Genomic DNA, 25169 nt, shown 5'->3' on the forward strand with positions numbered 1-25169 from the left:
ATAATCTATTCATCACTAAGTAGTGTTGCTCAGAAATAATGATGTTATCAATATGATGTTTATTCTAGCATACAGCAAACACATTTTAGAAGCATCAAAGCAAACAGTTTTGCGAAGTAGGTTTCATACATTTATAAGCCTATTACACATAGAGCTTTCCCTAGTCAGCTTTTGATCTTGTTCTTCACATTTCACATTGAGGGTACACTGCTAACAACACATATCCAATAAAGCAAGTATTTCAGTTGAGTTGTGACTTTTTTGTGTAAGTTCTTACTTAAGCATACCTCTTTTCACAAAAAATGGCAATAAGTCCTGAAAGTTTTTCTAGTCACTGTGATCAGTTAAATACATTGCTACATACACTTCAAAAATCATGCTTTTATTTTCAGCTGAACAGAACATGACTAACTTATTAAATTAGACAGATACTTCTTTGAGCAGTCATCTGTTTAGAAAATCAATTTCCCCTTATTTTTGAATCAGCTCCCCTTTTCCTTTTTTTTTCCATTAGAAGTTGTATTTTTCAGAAATAATGCTTACCTATTAACTTCAGACGGTTCACCCCTGTTTCACAAAAAAGGATAAAGTGCTTTTTGCAGAGCATTTTGTGGAGAACTATAGTATTAAAACTGCTCATCTGTGTTAATTGGATACATCTGCTTCAGAAAGTAAGTCTGGGACTATAAACCACTTCTGCTTGGCCAAATGTAAATTAGGCTAGCACACATTTTGAAACTTAATAAAAAAGTGCTGTAAGTGTGCAGCTACAGCCAGAAATGCGGTATTATAAGTGACCTCTGATGTGAATGTTTCCCGTACTTTTTTTCTGAGATGGCAAGATACCATGTTTTCTAATATCTTCTTTGCACTGCAGGCCTTTAAATAGAGAAGCAGCAACAAGATTATCTTCTGTCTTGTACACAGTAATCCCACTGTATTCTAAAATCTGTATTAATTACAGATAGCAGGCAAGGCCTAATTACTGCAACCTCAAAGCTTCATTTCTGCTATCTGGACTATGTGAAAAGCATAGGCTGCTTTTCCTTTCCTGAGAGAAATGCAGAATTCCCAGCGTCTTTGCAGTGCTATTACCTGGAGAAGCAGCAATGAGATACTTACTTCAACAGCCAGCACTGATTTTCATGAGTGGATGAACAAACTCTTTTGCCCTCCTACCACAAATAGTTGTGCCATAAAATATGTCATCTGAGATGCCTATTCCTGCAAGATTTTCCATCTCACTTCTACAAACCATTCAACAGGTATGACTACACTGCAAATAAAAAAGTAGACATAGTTTTTAGGACATAGTCCATAGTGCTCATAATGTCAACATTAGGGACCATGCATCTGCGTTTTGTCCAGATATGTCCAGTCACCTGAACAGTCACTGGAAGCATATTCAGCCTTGTTTTGAAGACAACTTTACAGATGCAGTGTAGACATACATCAAGGACTATCAGTGCTTAAAATTAAGGTTCTAAACGTATGTTGCTGATCAACAATGAAGAGAAGAAAAAAATTAACATGATTTTGCAGGAGGTATTCCATGTAATCAGGGTCCCTGGAGCTTCAAACTTATAAACATGTTTACATATAAAAGAAACTGTGTATGATACTTGCAGAACTTATTTCTCTTGTACATTACCTTTAAGACAAAGCAGTGATCTGTAGGTGCCTTATATTTTACTTTGTGTTGAGAACCATAATAAACGTTCACATTCTCAAACTGAGTGAAGCATGCCAGATCCCGTGATGTCTGTAAATAAAAACCAAGCACATCATTGTTAGAACAAATTGAATTTTGATGTGAAACTCATTAATAGGACTTTTTTCAAATGCATGAATGACAATGCTTTTTATTTTTTAACTGTCATGAAGTTGACTGAAGAAAGATTAATTTTAAGTGTGTACATTCTTAAACTAACAATTGGAAGAGTCAGTACGTATTAGGGATAATATATAACACAGTGCAACATTTTGCTGTTGCACTGACCAAACAGAACATCATAGTAAGAAATAACTTTAGTAAAATAGATATAGGCCTTCAACCACACCCTCAGAAGAGTGGAGAAAGAAGGTTTGGGGTTCTACATTGCTTTGAGAGCTTGTTTCTCTTTGGCATATGTAACAAACTCTCATCAGGAAATAAGCACACATTTAATCTGGTTTGCTTTTAATTTTCTCAGATTTCCTGGCATCATTCCTTTTCTGTTTATCATAATACTCGCTCATTCACAATATGTTGCTAAAGTAACAAGGTTTCTGTTGCTGGCACACTTCTCAGTGCAGAATTCTGCATACAAAGCATAACTTTTGCAATCCTTTGAGTGGAAATACAAAGATGGCCGTGCCACACGGTCACTGTTAGCTAAACTGAGAAATCAGGAAATTGTGAAAAAAAAAAACAAACCACAAATGCTCTCTACCCCTAAGAATGGGGTTATATTTCCACATATGATAGCTCTTCTATGCTGTTCTCATTCCTACTGACACTTTCATTACAGTAAGCCCTTGAGTTGGGTTTATTTACAAATTGAGTTTGCAAGTAAGATTTGGGGGTGGGGAGGAAGCACTCCATACTGTATGTAGACAGGGCTTCTCTCTCTCCCGCCTCCCCTGAAGCTGATGTCAGGGATTTTGTCAATGACTGTGTGGACCTAGGATTTTCCAACACTGTAAATTCCCAAACATGCTCAAATCTGTGCAATATAATGAGTTGTTCCTTTCCATTATGAATCAGGTAATAGCAATTAAGACCAATATGAATGCAGTTGTTATTTTCTTCTAAGTAAGGAACAAATTTTTATGCAAGGAAGAAAGGCACTTATTGTGAGTATTTCTGAAATGTTAACATGACAAAGCAACACAATTAACAGAAACAAATTTTAAAATTATATCTGCAATTCTGATTCTGTTGGTTTGTGACCCTGTCCATTAACAGTAATGTTTTTGAATGGGATATAAGTAGAGTAATGCTGAAGAAAGAAATTAAGACAGCAGTGCTGACTGGTGACTAGTTTGTTAACAAAAAAACCCCAAACAACAAAAAATACCAACGGCACATGGGTAAAATTCCCCGAACAGGTCCCTGTACTTTCATGTTTGCAATGTATTTTACAGTCAACATGAAGTGCCAAAGGTATGCCAGACTTCTTTGCTTTTTTGGAACAAGTGAAAACATGACTACATGATGAATTTCAAAAAGCTGCAGCAGCTGAAGATACCATGTTCACCAACTGTTCGTTTCTGTACCTCAATGAAAGATCACTCTACCCACAACTGAATGACTGCACGAAGGTGCATGTGCACTCTTTATACTGCCCTGATGTGGGATGAACTCTCAAAATTTAAGGGCTTTGACTGGAAAGCTCTACTGAATTCTGCTGCAGCGCTTTAAGATATTTAGCATCCTCACTGCAGCCTGCTCATCTACCAGTGATTATTGTCTCCAAAAAAGACACATGTACCTGAGCCTTAGTTGTTCCAATACAGAGTCCAGCAACTAACTTAAATCACCATTAAACACAGATTTGAGCTAAGAGACTTGACTTTCTCTGGAATGGCTGAGGCATGGACATATGCATCCTTTTGCTGAAGGCTGTTACAGAAGCAGAAGCAAACAGGTGATTGTGATACCATTTTAAAGAGCTGTGACTATCTCCTAAAGAACTAGATTCAACGTCCTCAATCCCTGTGAGTGGCTGAGCTGGTAATATAGTGAGTTTGAAGCACTCACACAGTTCCTTAAAATGGCTCAGTTATAGGCAGGGCAGTACACAGGCTGTAATGACTAACAAGCAATAAAATGTTAAACTAAACCAGCTGTAGTAAGGTGACTGCATGGATCCATCTTGAGCCTGTGTTTGCAGTCTATCACCTGAAAAAGAAAGCACTTTCCTCCTTTGCACTATGATGGAAAGTCACTGAAACGGGTATCACTGGATGATGAAAAAGGCTGGGTAACTGTCAGTAGATGCTTGCCTAGCTTTGGCACTGTATACTGGCCATCATTGGAGGCAGACTAGAAGGAAGTCTCCAAGATGGACTTTTCATTTGACTATTCTTACGCTCTTTCCACCTTAAATGTCTTCCAAATAGCATTCTAGCTCCTAATTGATAGGACATTGTGTGTATGCAACATGATTTGCGGACTGAAAGCCTGTATCTCAGGATCAGGTAAAGACAAAATAAATTGCTGTGAAAGCAGCAAGGTAAGCTAGGTCTGTGTTTCACTGAGACTTGGTTATAAACACAGGTCACTGGAGCAGCAGCAGCACAGCATTCCTTTATAAGCTATCAACTTTATTTTTTTTCTTTGTAATTTAGTCAGAGAATAGCAGAACAGTTAAGTTTCACAGCACAGATCTTAATGTTAAAGCTCCATCAGCACTGAAACAGAATTTTCAAATATGAAGCATTAGCAGAGCCGTAAGTGGCAACAGAAGTGGTTTTCAGAATATAGGAAAAAAAAAAAAAATACCACCAGTCCCAGAAGCTACTGTTCTACCTCATCACTGTGGAAACAGTCACCCCTATGTGCAACACGTCCAGGACACCTTTCCTTCTCCAGCACTGGCAATTCAGACTCTTTAAATATTTTGCAATACTAAATGTCAGTGCATCTGATTCGGTCAGGTGAATGCTTCTGTCTCATTCTTTCTACACAAAGGGCAGACTTAAGATGCCTTAAAAGGCACAACACATCCTCCAGGTAAAGATCTCTGTTGGAAAAAATGTATAGCATTTCTGCATGCTAGTTGCTGGTGCAAAAAGTATAAAAGTAAAATTCCACCTTTTTTGTGATAAGAAATTAGTTTACTTAAGAACTTTTAAAATATTCTTCCACAGGGAACCCATATAAGTGAAGTGTTTTGGCAGCATAACACCAGCTGAAGGGTGCTGTGCTCTTTTTCTTTCCCTGACTGACTTCCGGAGCAGTACTATTTTATTAATGCTTTTATCTATCCATAGAAATCAAAAGGAGAGAAACTGACAGGATTCAGTGACTACATTCTGGTATTTCCACAAGTGGCATAGTCAAAGTTAAAGCAAAAAAACCCCAAACCTCTCAGATGCATCAGACACTGTTCTTAAAATGTCACCTTGGGAGTTCTTCACTTTCACCTCCATGAATTGTTTTATTGCTAAAAGGATTATTTGGCTTCCTGACCTTGGTTTTTCCTTTGGGTACATAATAAATTCCAGAAGCTCGTAGAAGAAAATAACGCCTCTTCCAGGACTTTTTTCCATCTTCTTTTAAATAAAGGGCTCCTTCAAGCTCTGGCACAATGACAGATGCCCCGCAGAAGCTTTCCTGTGCAACAAGAATAATAATACACAAAATAAATTGATTTAAGCACAACCCTATTAATAAACAGCAGAAAAATGCTCCCTTGAAAAATAAAGACATTTCTTGTGACAGAATGCAGTTACCAGGGAGATGAACACCTTAGACAGGCACAGGAAACTCTTCCAAGCTAATGTGGTAACCTGGCCACGCAAGTTGGGTGTTCATACTGGTAAAGAGGGCTCGCAAAACCTCCATTCTCAAAAGGGTCAAGCAAAAACCTACAGAAGGTTTTAACTAGACACAGATGTGCTCAGTAGAAGGTCATAAAACAGAATGATTGGTATTGCTGCTGGTGGATTTTCTCTATTGCTGCATCTATAGGTTCTGCAGAGAAATACCTCTGTATAGAGAATCTTTAGAGACCGCTTAGAGCTCTAAAAACAGCTAAAGAAAAAAAATCACCCGCTTTCATTTTTAAATACATACTAGCATTTACAACACAGTTTAAGCAAATATACTTCATTGTTTGTTTGAAGGACCTACTGTTGGGTAATTTTTAATGCCAACACACTTATCACTGATGTTTTCATTTAGAATTTACCAGGACTTCTGCTAGTTGACATCTGATGCCTTCATGAGATGCACTAATTTTGAAATGGGAATCCTCAGTCACCTGAGAACAGCATTTCCTTCCTTTGTGAACTTCTACCAAAGTCAAAATGCTTGCCAAGAGAACTGCGATAATCTTTTCTTTCATATAGCTCTGGATTTTTCTCTCTCAAACATACAGCTGAAGTAAAACTTCAGCAGGAAAGACGAGAGGCTAAACAAACTTTCTGAAAAAGTGCAAAGGTTCTTCTTCTATTGTAGCAGAGCTAATAATTTGTGGTAGTGAGAAGTACATCTGCTTCTAACCCAAAGATAATTGTTTGCTACTGATCAACCTTACTATCAACATAAAGTCATAAGTGCTGGCCTAAGGGTGTCGCACAGCTGTTTCTTTATTCACATCTGTGTAACTGCTTTTATTGTTATCATGGCATTACTTTTCATAGAAACACTAAGTAAAAACATTTCATGGCACTGGGGTCTGTAACAACAAAATAATTATCTATTTTTTAATTTCTCTGATAGGGTATATAATCTGCATTTTTAACGGTGAGCGGCAGATGCAGATGAAAATCCACATATTAAACCTTAGACACAAAGACACTAACCATCACAGAACTTCCTCCTGTTACACATTTGCCCAAAGATCTAAACACTGTTGTTGCAGAGCAGATGGTAGCAGAGTTTTGGTGACATTTGCATCATCAACCTAGAAAGTTGGCTTACCTCCAGTAAAGCCTCTTTGTTTTTATCATTCATTTCTTTGCTTTCATTCTTCCCTTTGTTTGCCAGGTAGAAATTCTGATTAAAACACAAAAGAAATTGATGTTTATTATAAAGACGGCAATACGAGTAACTAGATCACTACAAACCCATCCAATAGTTACTCAGTCTTTCAATACTGAGTACCCAAGCTGGCAGATGGTTATGGACTCTTCTTACAGAAAACTCTGATCACAGCTGCCTGCTTATAAGTTTTAATTTTTTATTTTTAGTATAATTCAAAAAGTAATACAAAATTAATTTTGCCTATGTATGAACAGCCTCCCAAAATTTTAAAAGCACTAGTTTATAGTTTTGGCTGTTTTACTGGACTAATGGGTTTGATTTTATCATTCCAATTTTCACTGCTTCCTATGTTATTACAGGCGGTAAGGAACATAACATTTTATTGTATGCTGATAGACAATGAATACAATGCAGTATCAAAAGGCTAGAAAGCATTTTTCCTAACAACCCAATTTGGTAATTTGCACCTTCATATCTGGCACTCTGGATATAACTCAGCTCTTAATTTTAAATAAAAGTGCTTATATGCTAAAGCCTTTATCCAAAGTTATTACTTTCTACTTTTAAAATCCCCGCTCATGCTCTGCGAAGTATTTTTATGCAGTGAAGAAGGTATCCAAAAACCTAGAAGTAATCAGAAGAAGTGATCACCATGATATCTTAGCACATGTGCTCCAGCCTACTGAAACAAAAGCCTACACTTTGAAATGACCCTCCACTCCTGTGACAGAGGGCCATGAAGTTGCAGCTGCCCTCAGAGGACCCAGTGCCTGTCTGCCCCTGCAAACAAGGAAGCACATTGCCTCATGCACACAGTTATCAGTAAAAATAAATTCACCCACTGTTAAACAGTAAAATCAATTTTGCATCCATCTGCATTGTACAGATGGACACAAGGACAACACCTGGACGTATGTGCAAATTCAGGCAGTGGAAAGGTAGCTCAGGAGCATGCTAGGACTTGTGTGCTGGAGCATGTGCAGTGGCTTTGCTCAACACCAAGCATGGCCAGATAGCAGAGCCCGGCTGCCTGCAGACAGCAAGGCAGTTGGGCATGAAGGAAGGAGGTAGATCAAGGAGCTATGCCATGCATCAAGTAGCATTTGGATCCATGGGCTTAAGGCCAGAATGATAACACTCAAAGTTCTCATGTTTTATCATTTTCTAAACAAAAGTATACGCAGAAGAGGAGCTTGGGTTTGGAAAATACCTGATACATGGGACAGTCTTACTGATTTCCCTGGAATCAGTCAAACAGCTAAGTTTGCAGAACAAAGGGCATAAAACAAACAAACACCATTGCCTAGGAAATAGACAAAATCATGAAAAACCTGACAAATTTTGAAAGCTATGCACTTAAAAATTACTCCTAATTCTGTAATTCTTCAGCAATTCTATAGGAAGAAAATTAAGAGTTTATCTAACTTTTCATCTTTTTTCATGTCTCAAGACTATAAGAATGTGGCGACAACACTTACATGCCTAGAACTCCACAACTAAACTGCAACGCAAATGCAAACATTACCAAAAGACAAATGAGAAGTGTGCAAATGAAGGAACATGCTGTTGCTACAGCATTAGAAACAAACAAGAGGCAAATCTGCCCTGCCAGCATACCATGTTTACAGCAATGATATTTATCTAAAGTGAAACCCTGCTCTTCCACACAACCACATCTTCTTTTTCAAGCAGTGCTGTGAATAGCTGTCTGCCAGAATGCAAGCCTCAAAGCAGATGGTTTTTGGAGGGGCACCAGGAGAGGAAGGGGAAGAGGTGTGGATGATCTCAAAAACAGTTCTTTAAAGACTGCTTTCTTAAAAGTTCACATTAAGTCGGACAGCGGACATCAGAAACACACCTGCAATTTGGCCTATGCTGATGCCACATCTGTGGTATGAACATAGAAAAGAAAAACTTGAACATTCAATACAATAGACAGTTATGCTAGGAAATACAGCAATGTTCTTCTCTAGGATATGCAGCAGCACATAGCTGGCTCCAGACAGCCTGGGCACATTTTCAGTCCATGGATGAAGGTAAGCAAACACTAAGGACCACAGCTTCGTGACTACATCTGAAGACAGTATTCATAGTGGAAAAAAATCCAAACCAGTTCAAAACAAAACCTGCTTAGAAGTGTGTTCTCAGTACAACACATACAGCGATGCCTGCCTATGCAGTCCAAAACTACAGGTTTGACTGAGTGACAATGCTCCACTCAGCCCACTGGAAAAAAGATACTGTTCTGAGCAGCTGCAGCCAAGTCCTCTGTACAAGTGCAACAGCTCTTCTTGACAGGGAGCACTATCACAGCACTGCTGGCTTGATGTTGGCACACCCACTTTTGCATTGATGAAGGTATGAAGAGAAACCTGAGAGGCACTGTTAGGCTGGGTTGGGCATCCAGACTTTGGGATGGATTTGGAAAGCAGAGGGACATGCAAGCTGTAAGCCACCTTTTCCTATAGGTCATTATAAAGGCATAGTACCACCCTAAAATACACAATGAAGATTTATCAAGGTAAGTATGCCTTATCACTGTCTCAGCAAGGCTTGGCTCATCAGCTTTACTGCCGGTGGGGAGAGCATTCATCTGGCTCAGTCAGCCTTCAGTGCACTGATAATAAGAAAACAAAGCTCCCCTGATTACAACTGATTCACGTTCAGGCATCTGGCATTTATTTAGCAGAAACACAGACCACCCTGTACTGACATAATCAATGAGAGAAAAAGAAAGTTAGTTTGCAATGATATCCATGCTGGATCTCTAACGACGCAGCTTTTTCATTAGGGAAACAGGGCTATGTCACCTAAACCAACGTTACACAGATGTTCACTGTCATCTTTCACCTGTCAACACACATTTCATTTATTGCTGATTACCTCCTTTAAGTCTCTGCCCTGAAATCTAGAAGTATATGGTACTTATTATTTGTCAGTGGCTAAAAACCTGGGGAGCAGACTGTACACTCTACTTGTTTTATCACTGTGTGGTCTCCTATTTTTGATCAGAAGCATTCATCCTATAGGAGGCAAACCACATGTGTCCACAAGAGGTCATTCCAAGTCCAGTAGTCAAAGGTCATGATAAAAGGCTAGCTCTTTCCTGTCTGACACTACTGAGAAACGCATGTTTGGTTTGGGATGTCAGGTCATTAATGGGACAAGATGTGGCTACAGGGAAGGTCTCTGCATATGTCTACAGATCTGAGAACTAACTATTTTTTACATTCAAAAACAATGTCTTTCTCCTGATAGAGAGCTGAGCTTGCTTAACAGGATGGATTCATCCTCTTGGGCTGATAACATAAGAAAGCAAACATAAAGGGTTATTTTAACAAACCAAACAAAGTATGCTGGCACACTTTGTCATTGGATTTGTTTTGTTTGCACTGTTTGGGTTATTTGCTGCAGAGATGAGCAGTAGAGAGTTTTTGCTGAACTATTCCCTGTGCCTACATACCCCAGACCAGCTGAAGCTGACACAAAGCCAGTTGCTCTCCCTTGCCGTTCTGCCGGACTCAGACTAATGCAGAGCTACAGTGGCAGTTTTGACAGGTACTGCTAGCCAGGTATGACATCCTTAAGAGACATTACATCAGCATTTCCCCCTGCGAAGGACAGAGTTGAAACTAGTTGATGACCCATCTATGGCTTTACATTAGCAGGAAATTCCATATGCAAAAAGGAAATCCTGTAAAGATTTTATAGCTAGCTTATGTTAATTTTGTGCTTTGTACTGTAAAGTACCACTAGTCATACAACCTTTCCACTTAGGGATACAGCCATCTCCTTTTGTGTGTAAAGGTAGGTAAACAAATTCAGGCTTTATCTCTCTCCACTGTACAAACCTCAAACAGTGGAAGACAGAAAGTGTTTTCAATAGTTTCAAAGAACATCTCTGGTGGCATGTAAGCAAACCAAACTTGGAGCATGGTAGAAACAGTAGCCTTAACTACTACATTGCCAAACTCTCTGATCAGTGTTCCTTGTCTCTGTATTTGTAAAAAATAATTTCCTAAATGAAACGGCACCTCTCTCATACCTTTCATCTCTTTTCATATACAGCCCCATCCAAGCTGGAATCCAGCAGCTACTTGACAGCAAGAAATAGGTGTTCAAGGTAGCATCCTCCCTCTGCTTCCCCTTCCACTTAGGTTGTATTTTTTCTTTCAAGCTATTGAAACTTTTTCCAGAAGATCTGCAAGGTCCGCAACAGCACAGATCAGACAGCGTGCAGTGAACAATGCAGCTGCTCCATACTCATGACCATCTTCTTTGTGCAATGAGCTGCCTGTTCATCCAAAACTGCACCTGAAACTGGCCAGCTCACATCCCATTTCAGCCCACTGCAACTGCGTACTGAATGCAGTACAGTTTGTGCAGAAAAAATAAAATGGAACATGGTCATATCTGCAACCTCTATCATCATGTGTCCCCTAAAAAAAAACGCACATTAAAAATATTAGAAGATACCTGTAATTGCTCTGAAGATCACAAATGTAAATAAAGCTAAATGAAGCTAAAGGAAAAGCTCTTTTGAAGCCCCCCAAAAATTGATTTTCATCTCTGTTCACTTGATTTTATAATGTTTGAAGAAATCACTACAGCTGGCTTTTCATGCCTTGAGGACAACGGTCTTCATCATCAAAGAGGGGGAGCATGGAACAAATGAAAGATGTACATAAACTAGGATGCAGCACTTAATAGGCTCATTAAAAGTCACCTGCAAAATGGTTCAAATGTGTAAAGACTGTTCCGGTGTTACCAAGGCAAAAAAAAAAAAAAAAAAATTATTGAAGTAGCATCTTCACCTTGAAACTATAACATAGTCTAAAATACACTAATAGAGAAATTAAGATTACTAAACACTGGGAGTACAGTGAAAAACACTTCCCCTTTCTCACTTCTATTTCTTTGTGCATTTGCTAGCCCACTCAATAATCAGGTTCCCTTGATTCATAAAGGTGGCCGAAGTGGTGAAAACCAAAAGTATCATCTGGTGGATACTAGCCCAATTTCACTGACTTCAAAATAACCAGTCAAGCGTGAAACACTATAGCTGTCATGTTATGAAAGACATTGCAAATTCTTACTGCACCTTCTTCTCACACCATTTAGTACTCTTCAGGAGAAATAAAATGTCAATTCAGTGTATGGGTTCTCCACTGAAGGGTATAGCTCTTGCTTTTGGCTTACATATGAGGGAGCAGAAGCACAAAGTACTCACTGTACAGATTTTCACTTATTTTTATAAATACTGTTCAAAAATAATAAAAAGCAAAACAAAAACAAACCCCCACATGCATATGGTGTCACCTGCACTGTTTGAATATATCCTGTCTGCTTGTATCAACAAAAGGGAAACACAGGAAACCAAAATCCATGTAAGCAAAAAATCAAATAGCGTTCTAAGAACGTGACCAGCATTTACAGTCAGGAGTTTAGATTCAGCTGCCCCTGTTCAAATGAAGGAAAAACATTTCCTACATTTTTCTTTTTCTTAGAGTCTCTTTTAGTTGAGAATTATTCTTTGAGCTTTTAGAAAAGAAGTGTTGAGACCTGACAACCTTTCCTTTTGAGTCAAACAGCATCAGTCAACCACATGACAAAGCATCACCTTTCCTATGTTATAAAGGTTTTCTTTATTTGCACATGTACCAATATGTATTTTTGTTTCACTCTGTAGTCATAGACTTGTGATGCTCCATCTCTGTAGATGAGTCACTGATGCCATTCATGGAACAGTCTTCTACTGTGAGTTCCCTGCAGGGTAAATTATATCATGGTGAAGAAAGGACAAAAGTGTGTCTATCTTCGTGAAGAGGGGGACACCTGAGGATTTTGCAGACGCTTTTTCTAAAATGTATTCCAAATACTTTTAAAAAATTGTTTTCAGCAACAAAGCTGCAGAAAATATTAGAGAATACCGCATAACAAAAATTACAATCTTCAAAAAAAGCCACTGGCATCAGCTGAGCAGCATATTGCTAGTACAGACATAGGGGATAAATCTTGCATTTCAAAACCTCAGTTCCTCCTTAGAAAATGAAACACGTTTAATTAATTGTTGCTTAGTCTATACCAGGTATATAACTAGCTCACAGAAAGAAACGATGAGATGCAGTCACAGACCTTCTCCAGAGGTCTGCCTGTTTTAGCAATGCACCTGAACATCTTTATAGTAGGACTTTTAAAAAGCATTTAATTGCATCAAACCTCTGTAATAAAAATTTTGTATCACTAATTTGTCTGAGCATAAATTGTAGGCACCTGGCCACCTTTGGAATCTGCCTCTTTTTTTCAGAAAAATATCTGCAAGTTACAAAACTGTGAGATCTCCACAGACAACCTCTGACAGAATGAGCACTAAATAAGATCAACAAAGAATCCAACTGCTGCTGCATTACCGCCACTGGCTGTGTCAAAAAAGCATTCTGCAATTCCTCACAAAATGAGTTTACGAGGCAGCCTCGACTGAGCTAGGAGGAGGGTGAAGATGCTGAAAATACAGTATCAGAGCACTGGATTTCAGTTTCCCATTGGCTACACCATAGTTTCTGTAAATAGTTAAGTCTGTTAATCATATACCCTGCCCCCACCAACTCAGCATTTCTGCTTAGTTTACCTTTTCAGAGACTCCCTCCAGATCATGTATTTTACCATTTTATTATCTAGTGTGAGCTCTGTCAGTACAATACTGGTTATTTTCTGACAAAACAACAAACCGCCAATATGCCTGTCTCACAGTGTTTGAATTTACTAAGCCTGACAGATGGTCAGACTTTATTACTGGCAAAATTTTTCAAAAGTGTGATAGCCGCAATTGATCCGGTTTCCTTAGGCTGTTCATTTTACAGCTTATCATGGAGGGGCTGAAGCTCAAGGACAGCAGACACGTCCAGATCAAGCCCAGCATATCCTCAGATAGGAAGACAGACCTACACTCTTAATCTGGTTTTGGTTTAGGTCATGTTTATTTCTGAAGTTCATTGCAATCAAAATGCCCAGAATCTTCATCAAAAGAGGTGGGAGGTTCACAGCCTTGCCCTAAGCCACTTGCCCAAACAACATTACTAGTGTATGAATCAAATGTACAATCGAACCTCTGCTGCTAGGTATGTTTATGTCCATTAGAAAGTATGACATCTTGAGCCGTCATGCATGCTTTGCTTCCAAACTTGGCTTTGCTGTTTCGTATTAAAAATCAACATCAATCCACGTACTCTGCAGGAGAAGTTTTTTTTCCCTGACTGTGGATACTTGTCATGTCAATGAAGGAAACTTCCTCTCTGCAGGTTTTATTTGAAACACTGGCTCATTCTAAAAATAAAAAACTTCCTAATGAGCAGCTTGGTGAGATTTGCTCCCACATTATATATTTGACTCTTTTTCAGCAACACTGAATTGCTCATTTTTCTCTTGCTGCCCTCAGGAATGAACCAGATGCTCAGTGAGCTAACAGACTGCTGACAAAGGGAAAAGATCTAATGCCCCAGAACCCATCAACTGTACGTGCTAGGTTGTTTGTAAATATGGTTTTGATCACATATCACAAGAAATAAATGATTTATGTATACATCTACCCTGAATAACTTGACATGATTCAGCATGCAGACCCTCTTTTTACAAAGTTAGTGTGCACAAGTTACTGTTCACCCAATTCTTCTCTCCAGTCTAAATGAAATCCAGATAAACTCTCTGTAGTACTTGGCGTACTTTTCACTCAGCAAATTTTCATATACAGCTGGCAAAACTGGACCTTCAAAGAAATGTTGATGCCATCTCACCCCAGTTCCAAGAGCTGGGCTGAAGCAACAGCTAGTACCAGTGGAGAAATACACGCTTCATTTTTTACCACTGCAGATGAGACTTTAACCGAAAAGAATAGAAAGCACTAATTTTCAAATCATTGCATTCAACATTCTGGGGGTTCTTTGCTGAAAGTACAAGTTTTGCTTTCTCTAATTCTGAACTGACAGAGCTGAAAGCAAATTAATAATGCAATAGGCAGCATACAGACTATATGATGTAATTTTAGACTCTTACCCAAATACCACGTTAGCTTACCTGGGGATTTTTAAATAAAGCATATTTTTCACTTTTTTCCAAAAACAGAATCTTATTCTCAGTGTCTCGAGTCCAGTCTGATAACACTTCAACAACATTTTCATGGTCTTCAAAAAACCTTTCTGGAGAGACAGAAAAGGTAATGTAAGACACTCAACTCTTTCTCCCCTCTCCTGAGGCTGCAGAAATTGCTTGTAAGAATGTAATCATTATATGATGTTCGCTCAGAGCTGGACAGTCCAGCACTCTTTTCTACTGCACAAAAGGGAGCAAACCCACATGAAAATACTGTCATGTGGAAGGGCAAATCAGCGACAGAAGATGTCTTATGTAGCTCTGGCATGCTCCTGGATTCCTCCTGCATCTCTGTGCTGTTGCCTGAAGACAGCAAAGGATGGAAACAGTGTCCCACTAGGAGTAGACGGTTACACCCATGTCTCTCAACAGCTTTCTGCTTTTTACTTGCTTTTGTTTTTTAAGGTTTATAGTATGATTAGGGGGGGAATATATATTCACTTTGGCTACTGAATTTTTTAAAAATAGTAAAAACTTATGTCATTGTCTTTTTACTTATGGTAACAAATGAAAAATTGCTTTTCGTCAGCAGGAAGAATTCTATGCACTGAAAATAAAATGTTTTGTTTCAAGCAACTGTATTTAAAAACAGAAAGAGCAAAACAGAGGAAATAGGAACACTGACTGAGAACTGATGTGAAGATATACTGTTTCACCCAGCATCTCTGTAGTTAAAAAACTCACCAGAGATGTGGGAGACCTAGTGTCAGTTCTCTCCCTTCCTGAGCTGATCTGAACCCAGATCCTCCACCCAGGAAAGCCACAGGGTATGTTGAGGTTTGGTAACTCCAATCTCTTCTGTGGTTTCACTTGTACAAAGTAGCTGAACAGTCACATAAACCCCCTTTGGAAGGAAAAGGAATTGAGCATAATTTGACAGATAATTTGGAAATGGCCCAAACTGCCTTTTTCTACAAATTCAGTACTGGGGTAGCAAATTGACACAGCTCCAATTTTCAGCATGATTTTGGCAATTCCCTGGAAACAGCTGTATTCCCATTTCAGTGGTCTGTGGTGACTGCATCTTTAAATGGCCTAGACTGGCCTTGTATAAGAGGACATAACAGACCATATGTTTTGTAGGCTTTCTTTATCACTCTTGTTACTTTTGATAAGGGTTCATCATGTCCCATCAAAACTAAACTTTGTGAATTAATTAAATTCACAAAATGAGATTAGTTTCAGGGTCAGTTCACATGTACACACTAACTTTTAACACCACAAGCAACATAACACTTTCATTTGTCAGCTGATACTTCTGCAATGCACTGGAAATATAAAGCACTATATAAAACCCAAATAACAGTTTGAAGGTTAAACAGTATCTTACTGTCCAGGATAGCCCTAAAATAATTCTCAGGTTGTAACACTAGTTATTTAACACTAATTTTTGCCACATATACTTGTGTTTGTTGATTTCCAGTGCCAGGCTTTTCTTGTATAAAAGGTATGATTTTAGCAATCCTCAGGAGGGTCTTTTTTATAACTACTGCTACAAAAAAATAGTCAAATCTGGATGCCCCTTATAAGGCAATACTCTTTATTACAAAATACATGCTGGTATGTACAGTCCAGTGTTATATCACCATCTCACTGCTGAGATTATTTGTGGTATTTAACATGCAATTAATCTAAAACTATAGTTTAGTTTATTTGCAATGGTCATCTTTCAAAATAACAGTAATTACAAGATACTCTGTCAAGGATATTCTGATACAAAACTAGCTTGGACTTTCAGTTTGGCCTGAAATACTTGCTGCTCAGATTTGCTTCTTAAAGTAAATGTAGTTTTATTCTCTTGAATACTAACATGGAAAGCAGGTAGAATGGGAAAGTGCAGGAAAGCCTGTCTTCTAAGCATGATGATAATAACAGTGCTATCTAGAACTGCCAAGAACTATACTGACAAGAATAAAGAATGGTTCACATTGTTTTGATTTTTAACAAAATTAACTGCCTGTTGCTGTGCACTGGAAGCAGAAGAAAGAATATGTACCATTCCATCCATATCAAAATTCCCTTCCGCAAACAAAAAGGCTCCATTCCCAGCTGATTTGGACCTGGTGATAGACCTCTGCATGAGGAGTTCATAGACTTTTCCTTTTTTCCTGAAGAAACTACTGATCTATTTCCTTTCCTACTCTTCTGTCCTCATAGTTTATGAGTGTAATAGTTCATGAGTGTAATTCCTTACTATACCAATACACTAACCCAAAGCACCTAGTACTAGCTGGGACTAAAGTAACACAAGTAATTTTTACTTACCAAAAAAAAAAAAAAATTCTAACCATTGACCCCAACGTTTGTAGTATATGTTCTCCCTGATGCCTTCAGTTTTAACTGTGTGATGGGGAATTCAAAATGTCTATCCAGATTATGAAGAAACACAAGTACATTCTTTTTAATGATTATGGAGATTCAGAAAACAATCTGTTTATATGCTGCCATCCTAACCCTCAGAAATGATTGTCCAAGTCACACTAGACTAGAAGGAGCAACTTCCCAAGACAAGAAAACACTCTAAAATTATTCAGTGACATCTGTGACATTTCTAGGGTCTAATGAAATTTCCAGCCTTTTCTTAGTTAGGATAAAGAGGTACAAAAGAATGCAGCAGCGTTGCTTCATGTATCGTCTTAATGGAGTAGAAAGAACAGATCGGCAGCTATTGTCTCTGTCATTCTTAGAAGCAGATGAGTATCTCTTTGCTCTTGAGCAATCAGGCTTTTTCAGCTATTTTTATATTTCCTTGTTTTAGTTTAGCAGGATGATTATTCCCGGGGCTCTTTTAAAGTGCAGTTCTGATATTTAACTTTCTCTGGACATTTTTACATCTCTGCTGGAACTCTGTAAACTGAGAATGCTAAAGGCTTTTTGACAATTTCTCTTTTCTCTCTAGGTCAAATATGACCCTGGGAGAAAGTCACGGCAATTTTCCTTTTCCTTTTGATGTCAATACCTTTGCATCCTGAATGACAAAAAGATTCTGAAATAACTCACAATTAGAGAATACTCTATTCTTAATCAGGCCTTGAAGCCTTTATGAAACTAAACTCATTAAGTTGCACCAAACAGTAAGTTTTGTACAGCTGTTTCCTAGGGACCTAGAGGCCAGGTTAGTTACTTCCTAAATCATAAGGTACCACCAGCAGAGCTGCAGCCCCATCAGAGAGCAGTATCCTGTTCACAACTATGCTTAAGAAAACTACTATCACAAGTGAAAAGCATTAGAAATGACTGAAATGTTTCTCAGACAGTCTTGTTTAATTACAACATTTGTTTGGCCAGTATTTAACTGCCTGCTGACAGCAGTTCAGCACTGCATCCTCCCTTCAAAGAGCAGAGTTGAGTACCAGTGTGTTTGGATCTGTTGCTGTCTTAACAAACATAGTGAAAGTCACATGGCCCCTTCATTTTCTGTAAAATAGAATAATGGAAATGGTGCTAGGCAAGGAGCCTTCTGACATTCACAGCACGGATGGCCCAAGTACATTCCTGCAGCATCCCTCAGCTTAGAGACTACAATGTTCTAACACCAGTGGACACATGGGCAGGAGAGATGTTATTAATTATCTTTTCAAGATTACCAATAGCATAGGATGCACTGTATCTATTTGCTACAAGCTCTGTCACAATGTCACTTACCAATTTGCAGCTCTGGGTATATTTCATACAGACACCAGTCGACGTTGCAGTCGCAATGGGTTTTCTCAAAGAGATTGTCTAAAACATCCCGTGTCACCTGACGCTCATCCACCATTAGTGACTTTGTGCTGTTATCGTACATGTGCACCTTGACAACAAGCTGAGTAGAGAGTCACAGAAGAGTCAGTTAATTTCAGAAGCAAGTAAAAGGCTAGTCTGAATCTGCTAACACCGATAAGAAAGATTAAGGCTGAAGGTTATTACTGATTCAAAGGCACCTTGTCCCACAGTCAGCTGAAGGAATAAAACAGCTTGGAAGCTTTCACATTATATTGCCACCAAAATAAAGACCTTTTCTCAAAAAAGGAAATTGAACCTTGTCCTGTGTGCATGACTTCAGGAAAGGTGAAATTACTATGGAGAAAAAGCAGAAGTTAATCTCTTCTCTAAATCCACTAGAAGTGCAATTAAGGAAAATGCTTGATAGGGAAGCAAGTACAAAAGGACAGAGCGTCCTTAAGGCAAGCTAGAAATGCAGAAAGTTTAGTTTCAAATGAGAAAAAGAATGGAAGAATCTTGCCATGCTAGCAGACTAACCTGAAATCGGATTGCACTAAGGTGGGCAGTAGTCCAACACTCATCACTAACCAAACAGATGAGCTACTTATATTGACCAAATTAACCTAAGACACTTGTTATTTCTTCACATTGTGAAGTATTTGTTAAAAAGAAACAGCGTGCATTTTTTTCCAGAGAGGAACAATGCAAGAAAATGCTGTGTGACAAAGAACTGCAAATACGTTATCAGGGAAGAACTTAAAATGCTCCATTAGTACGGAAAACAGAAGAAAAATCGTCTACAGGATCTGTACATGGAAACTAGAATTAAACTGTTGAGTTGGAAGGACTTCTCCATATAGCCCTGTTTAAATAGCTCCTTGTTTTAAAACGTGTGCATAAGCAGCTTTAGTACTATAGTGACAATCTCTGTTAAAGATCAGGTAGAAACAGAGAGTGATGATCCCCAGGAGAAAATCTAGACTATCTCTGAAAAGTAAAAGCAAATGTAAGAAAAAAACGTGAACTTCCTTTAATTTCAATCCTTGTAACTTCCTCTCTAAAATAAGCAACTGAGCCATAGTGCAGATTATAGAGAAAAGGAAATGTTGTACATGCATAACCTACATGTCTAGTGAAAAAAGGATATTTTTGTCTGGTTATAGCTGACTGTTCAGAAACAAGCATGCAGCTGCCATCTTCACAGAATCACAGACTGGTTGAGATTGGAAGGCACCTCTGGAGGTCATCTGGTCTGATCCACTGCTCAGTTAGGGCCACCTAGAGCCCATTGTCCAGGACCCTGTCCAGATGGCTTCTGAGTATCTCCAAGGAGGGAGACTCCACAACCTCCCTGGGCAACCTGTGCCAGTGCTCAGCCACCCTCATGGTGAAAAAGTGTTTCCTGATGTTCAGACAGAATCTCCTGTGTTTCACTTTGTGCCCATTGCCTCTGGTCCTGTCACTGGGCACCACCAAAAATAGGCTGGCTCTATCCTCTTTGCACCCTCCCTTCAGGTATTTACATAGAGAGACAAGATCCCCCCGGAGCCTTCTCTTCTCTAGGCTACGCAGTCCCAGCTGTCTCAGCCTTTCCTCATAGGAGAGACGCTACAGTTCCTGAATCGTCTTTGTGGCCCTTCATTCATAAGGATGGAATTCTCCTGAGCTTGGAGGAGGTTATCCTTGAATATTAACCAGTTTTCTTGGGCCCCTCTTCCCTCCAGGGCTTTATCCCATGGGACTCTTCCAAGTAGATCTTTGAAGAAGCCAAAGTCTGCTCTCCTGAAGTCCAGGGCTGTGATCCTGCTTTACACCATCCTCCCTGGTTTCTGTCCTTCACTTTCAGTAAAACAGAGAAGATCAGATTTCTTGACAATTATTTAGTCAATTCAGAATTCAAGAATGACATAGTAATTTTAATATAGTGACAAAGCCACAAGAAGACTGAGCCTTACTTCTACCCTATGGTTCCAAATCTTCCCGGTGGAAAAAACAAAAGTGGAAAAAAAAAAAAAAAAGGTCTTCAAAATAAATGTTTCCTCTCAAAGGAGAACTGCTAACATTGTAACACTGCAAGGAAAAGAGGGTGACCAATGAGCAGTCATAAGTTTGGTTACAGAGATTTCCAAAGACAACACTGGTGAAATCCTCCAAACACATTCTCTCAGAGGTAGCATTTGTACATGAATGTAAACTGTTCTGTGGGAACCATCTCAAGTCTGGACACCCCTGAATTCATTGGAAGCTTCAATTCTTCTTGGAAGCCCTGCAGGCTCTGATCTTCAGCACTTCCCATCTCCTATTTGAGCAAGACTGAAAGGTCATGACTGTTTTTTCTTCACACCATTTTTCAGAGTTACTGAACATCTGCAGCTTCTGTTGAGTTCAGCTGGAACACTAGCTTAGGATGAGTAGGCATAATTACATGACACACTGCAGCACTGTGCAGACACTGGCTGGAAGCTTTCTAATTAGTTCATCGAAAATAATTTCTACTATCCTTGTACATTACTACACTGCTGTGAAAAGATTTAGCAAGAAGACCCTCATTAATTTAATTGGGATTAGCTAAATCCACATCCACTGTAGAAGAAAAGTTTAGTACTTCTGGAATCAGCACAGCATAAGTAAGCAACGTGTTTTATGTACATTCCACTTTCTCTAAAGCAACCTATCAGAATGGTGGGCTTTGACCCAGCACTGGGAAAAAAAAAAAAAGGGAGAGCCTTCCAAGTCCTCTTAAAAATAAGTCCCTCAGAGGTAGCATTCTCCCAGAGACTTCTCTTCAGGCAGATGACAAGACAACTCTACAGAGTATCTTTAGATGTCTTAAGTTACAGACAAACTATGAAAAAGCCTGGTGATTTTAGTAAGAAATTTATTATTGAGAAGAATGATAATAGATACTTAGCTGGTAGCTCTTATGGTACCATTTCACTCTTTTAAGGCTCACCTTTTTAACTTTGGCTTCCTTCAGTTTCTCCAATGCAAGTTTAATCTTGTCAGCTTTAGCCTGTGCCTCTCGATCTTCCTGAAAAGACACAAGATACTTCATATACTTCTTGCTAAGAAAGGCCAGTAATTTAGATTTACTTGTAAAGAGTTTCCTGTTATTTATATCTAGAACATAAGGCTTGTCATGGGAAACTTCATAGTTACAGGGAATCCCCCAGCTTTCCTTGAGCTAATATCCCCCAGTCAAAGCTTTGACTTACAAGTCCAGTGCTTCTTTTGTTGCCCAGTCATACAGCCCTTACATGATCTGTTCCTCAAATGCTACAGGAATGCCTGAAAAGTGGACTCTCCTGTGTTTCCATATGGGTTACAGCTGATACAAAAGAGAAGATGAAGGAAGGTCTAACCAGAGTGAAACAGCACTGTGGATGTGGCTGCTTGGAAGAAAACTCACCTCTCAATAGTGTTAAGAGAACTAGAGTTTTCAGGATCTTACTGAAAACTTGGCTTGCAATTATACCACTTAAAATTTTACACTTTCTGTTAAGTACATTAATTTACTTGAATTCTTTCACTTGCAACATATGAGCTCTTACTGCACGCATACTGAGGAGGTGAGAGAGACACCTCCTTAAATTGGATGATATCATGGCTTTTTATTCTAGTAATGGACCTATTCATATTAATACAGACACAGATAGAGCATGCAAGTTCATTCCATCTTTTGCTGAATGCCACAGTAAGATTCCTAAAAATCTCAGTATCACCTAGCTCTTCTTTTATAAAGGAGCTCTATCAGTATCATGCCTCTCTCTCAGTATCAGTGAAGTTTGTGATCCAAGAAGACTCTGGATCCCCAGCTGCTGAGAGTCTTAGGTACACATACCAGATGCCAGTGTCTACTGTTGCCTCTGTGACTGGTGTATAGATTGTGACTGGGTTTTTTTGCCATCTACCTTCCAGTAGCCTCCCCCAGCCACATACAGAGTTGGAAAAGTAGATTTTGGACAGCAAGTAACTGTGGTTCCTGGGGCTGCCTTGAACTGTTAGTACTACTGGAGGGTTTGGTGTCTTTCCAACTTTAAATCCCTGCTCCCCCTGTTGAAAACTGTCTTGTCTTTGCTTTCTTGCCTCTTTGGTGATTTTTACTGTCCCTGTTTCTCTCTCTCGCTTTTGCAGTTTCCTTTGTTTTAAAGGGGTAGGATTTTTTGCTACAGTACTCACAGGCACACCCAACTTCAGTCAATGACTGTGGGAGAAAGTTCCTGTCCTGCTTCCACACAAGATTTTAATCTGTGTTACTTTCAGCCTCCATTTTAGTGGTCTTTGGACTAAGACCAAAGACTAAAATGCAGAACGGCTGTAACTCATGGGAGATGCACTTACAAGAAACTAGGCCTAACTAAGCATTCCCGCTACTTCCTTCTTACAAAGGTATCATAGAATCATAGCAAAAAAAGAGCTAAGAAAGTTATCTTATTCATCCCAAGCTTTGAGGCAGGTTCAACCATAACTAACGTACGCCTGACTGACATGCCTCTTGTTGAACTAACCACCTTCTGTTTTATCACAGCTTCCCCTGGATAATAGCATCCTTAGGATGTCAAAAATACAAGACGTGGCGTGCAACCTGAAAGAGATGATTTCAAGCATTTTTGCTGTTGCCAAATTCTCCACTATAAATACCAGGCAATCAGTTAAAAAATGTCCTTTTTTCTCCACCGGTATGGAAATTTGCATCGCTACAGATCGGAGATACTTAACTTTGAAAATCCAAAAATAGCTTCTGTAGTTTAGCAGAAGCTGTTGGACAAAAGTAACTGTCACAGTAAGGCTGACTGTTCTACAGAGGGAAGAGCACACAGCCTCTCACACTATGTCTCTCCCCATACCATCTCAAAACACCTCTCTGCAGGAAGCAGGAAAAGCATCTTAACTGAAGTGATTGAGTGTGGTGTGGACAGGCTTTCTGCTGAAAATTTTAGGCAGTATAACTCAGGCTTCACCTGCACGCGACCTGTGTCGAACAGAGTTCACACATTGTACAAATCTGTGCAACTGAGCTCTCACCTGAGAGCCTTCATGTTTTCATAACCTTTGTCTGTCTTAATGTAGAAAAGGAAATGATTCAAAGTAAATAAGCTATCACATGCAAAATTTTAGCACTGTTAATGAAATGCTTTGACAGGCTAAGAGATTTGTTTTTCCCACTACAGTATCATTATCACATTTTCTGGATCTTCAGACAGAAGCACATAAAAATCATCTAGATAATATCGTAGAAAAGTGTAGAAGCCTTATTTAGTTTAAAGACAGTTTTAAAAAGAAGCATCAGAGTTGATGGAAACTTATGAGACAGCTCTACCTTTCTCTGAAAGAAAGGCTGTACTTCTTAATTTTGGCACACTTAAAGGTTAGAGAATAGTCTTAGAGGTGCATTCTTATTTGACTACAGACAACCAGAAGTGTTAAACAAAACATCAGTCTTGACTGGCTCAACAATCACTTATGAAGAATCCTGGCTAACAGGAACATGGATTTTGATGAAACAAAATACATTCCATTTACAGCTGCATTTCATTCTACTGAGCAAAAACATCATGTCAAAGCAAATACTAACCAAGACAGTAAATACTAATTTGAAATCAGTTCTTTCCACAGCAATTTTAAATAGTTATTACCTCCATCATTCACACTGCAACTTCTGTAATAGCCCTACAGGCAATTTTGTGGACAGTAAGCCACACAATGGGTATGCTAGCACTATCTGAATACAACCAGTATCAGAAAATGAGGCAAGGGCTGTGAGCGAAAGCAGAACCAGTGCCTTAATGAGGAAATAAACTACTGCAGACAGATTCCTTAGAAACACCTCTACCTCCTGTTCTCATCCTACTCTGCCCTGTCCCTGTATCTGGTAAGAGACCAGAAAACACTACTAGAGATTTATCTTGGCATACAATCTCAGAGGAACACTTTAATTGAGGGAGACAGAAGTGACTTCCAGCTACGTTTTTGCATATAGAATTCCAGTTGTGTTTAGCAAGTATATTCACTTTTCGCTCTGAAATCTTCTTTGACCCTCAGGTTAATGCAGGATGCCAGCTAATAGAGAGTTAGCTCAGTACAACACTCAAGGGAAACAACTGTATAACACTGTTGATTTCAGCGAGCTTTAGATCACAGCATCATAAAAACCCTGGTTGGAAGAGAGGTCTGGAGGTCCGTAGTCTGGCTCCCTGCCCAAAGCAGGACTATCACCAACATTAGGTCCGGTCAGCTATCATTTTGCCTGGCAAAGTTTGGAAAACCTCCAAAGAAAGACAATATGTGATCAATCTGGGTTACCTGTTCCAGTGCTACACCACCACCTGAAATGCAAAAGGTTTTCCTAATGTCTTGTCTGAAACTACAAAGCCACAACACGTAGCTGTTGCCCACTGTTATATGACCTAACACTACCATGGAAGAATTTGGCTCCACCAGCTTTGTAGCTACCCTTCAGGTATTTTTAGGCTGTCATTAGATCACTCCCCAGCCTCCTCTGTCAGACTAAACAAGCCCAGCTTCCTCAGCCTCTCCTTGCTGTCCCCTGATCACTCCCTGCCCCTGGCCATCCCAGCAGCTCTCTGCTGGACACTCTCCAGTATCTCCACAACCAGAATGGGGT

At 39.2% G+C, this 25169-nt stretch overlaps 1 protein-coding gene across 2 annotated transcripts in view; it reads right to left on the reverse strand.

The window, feature by feature from the left end:
* The window catches only part of APBB1IP (amyloid beta precursor protein binding family B member 1 interacting protein), a 69704-nt gene that overhangs the window by 19612 nt on the left and 24923 nt on the right, over nt 1-25169 (reverse strand). For both annotated transcript variants that reach the window (XM_074833515.1, XM_074833505.1), the window contains exons 5-10: nt 21498-21575; nt 18485-18644; nt 14765-14886; nt 6632-6706; nt 5177-5320; nt 1652-1762 (exon numbers count right to left, since the gene is read on the reverse strand). In XM_074833515.1, coding sequence (XP_074689616.1) covers nt 1652-1762; nt 5177-5320; nt 6632-6706; nt 14765-14886; nt 18485-18644; nt 21498-21575 — 690 coding nt within the window. The remainder of the gene's footprint in view (nt 1-1651; nt 1763-5176; nt 5321-6631; nt 6707-14764; nt 14887-18484; nt 18645-21497; nt 21576-25169) is intronic.

Source organism: Strix aluco, chromosome 1, assembly GCF_031877795.1.
Source record: "Strix aluco isolate bStrAlu1 chromosome 1, bStrAlu1.hap1, whole genome shotgun sequence".
In the NCBI taxonomy this organism is placed as follows: Eukaryota; Metazoa; Chordata; class Aves; order Strigiformes; family Strigidae; genus Strix; species Strix aluco.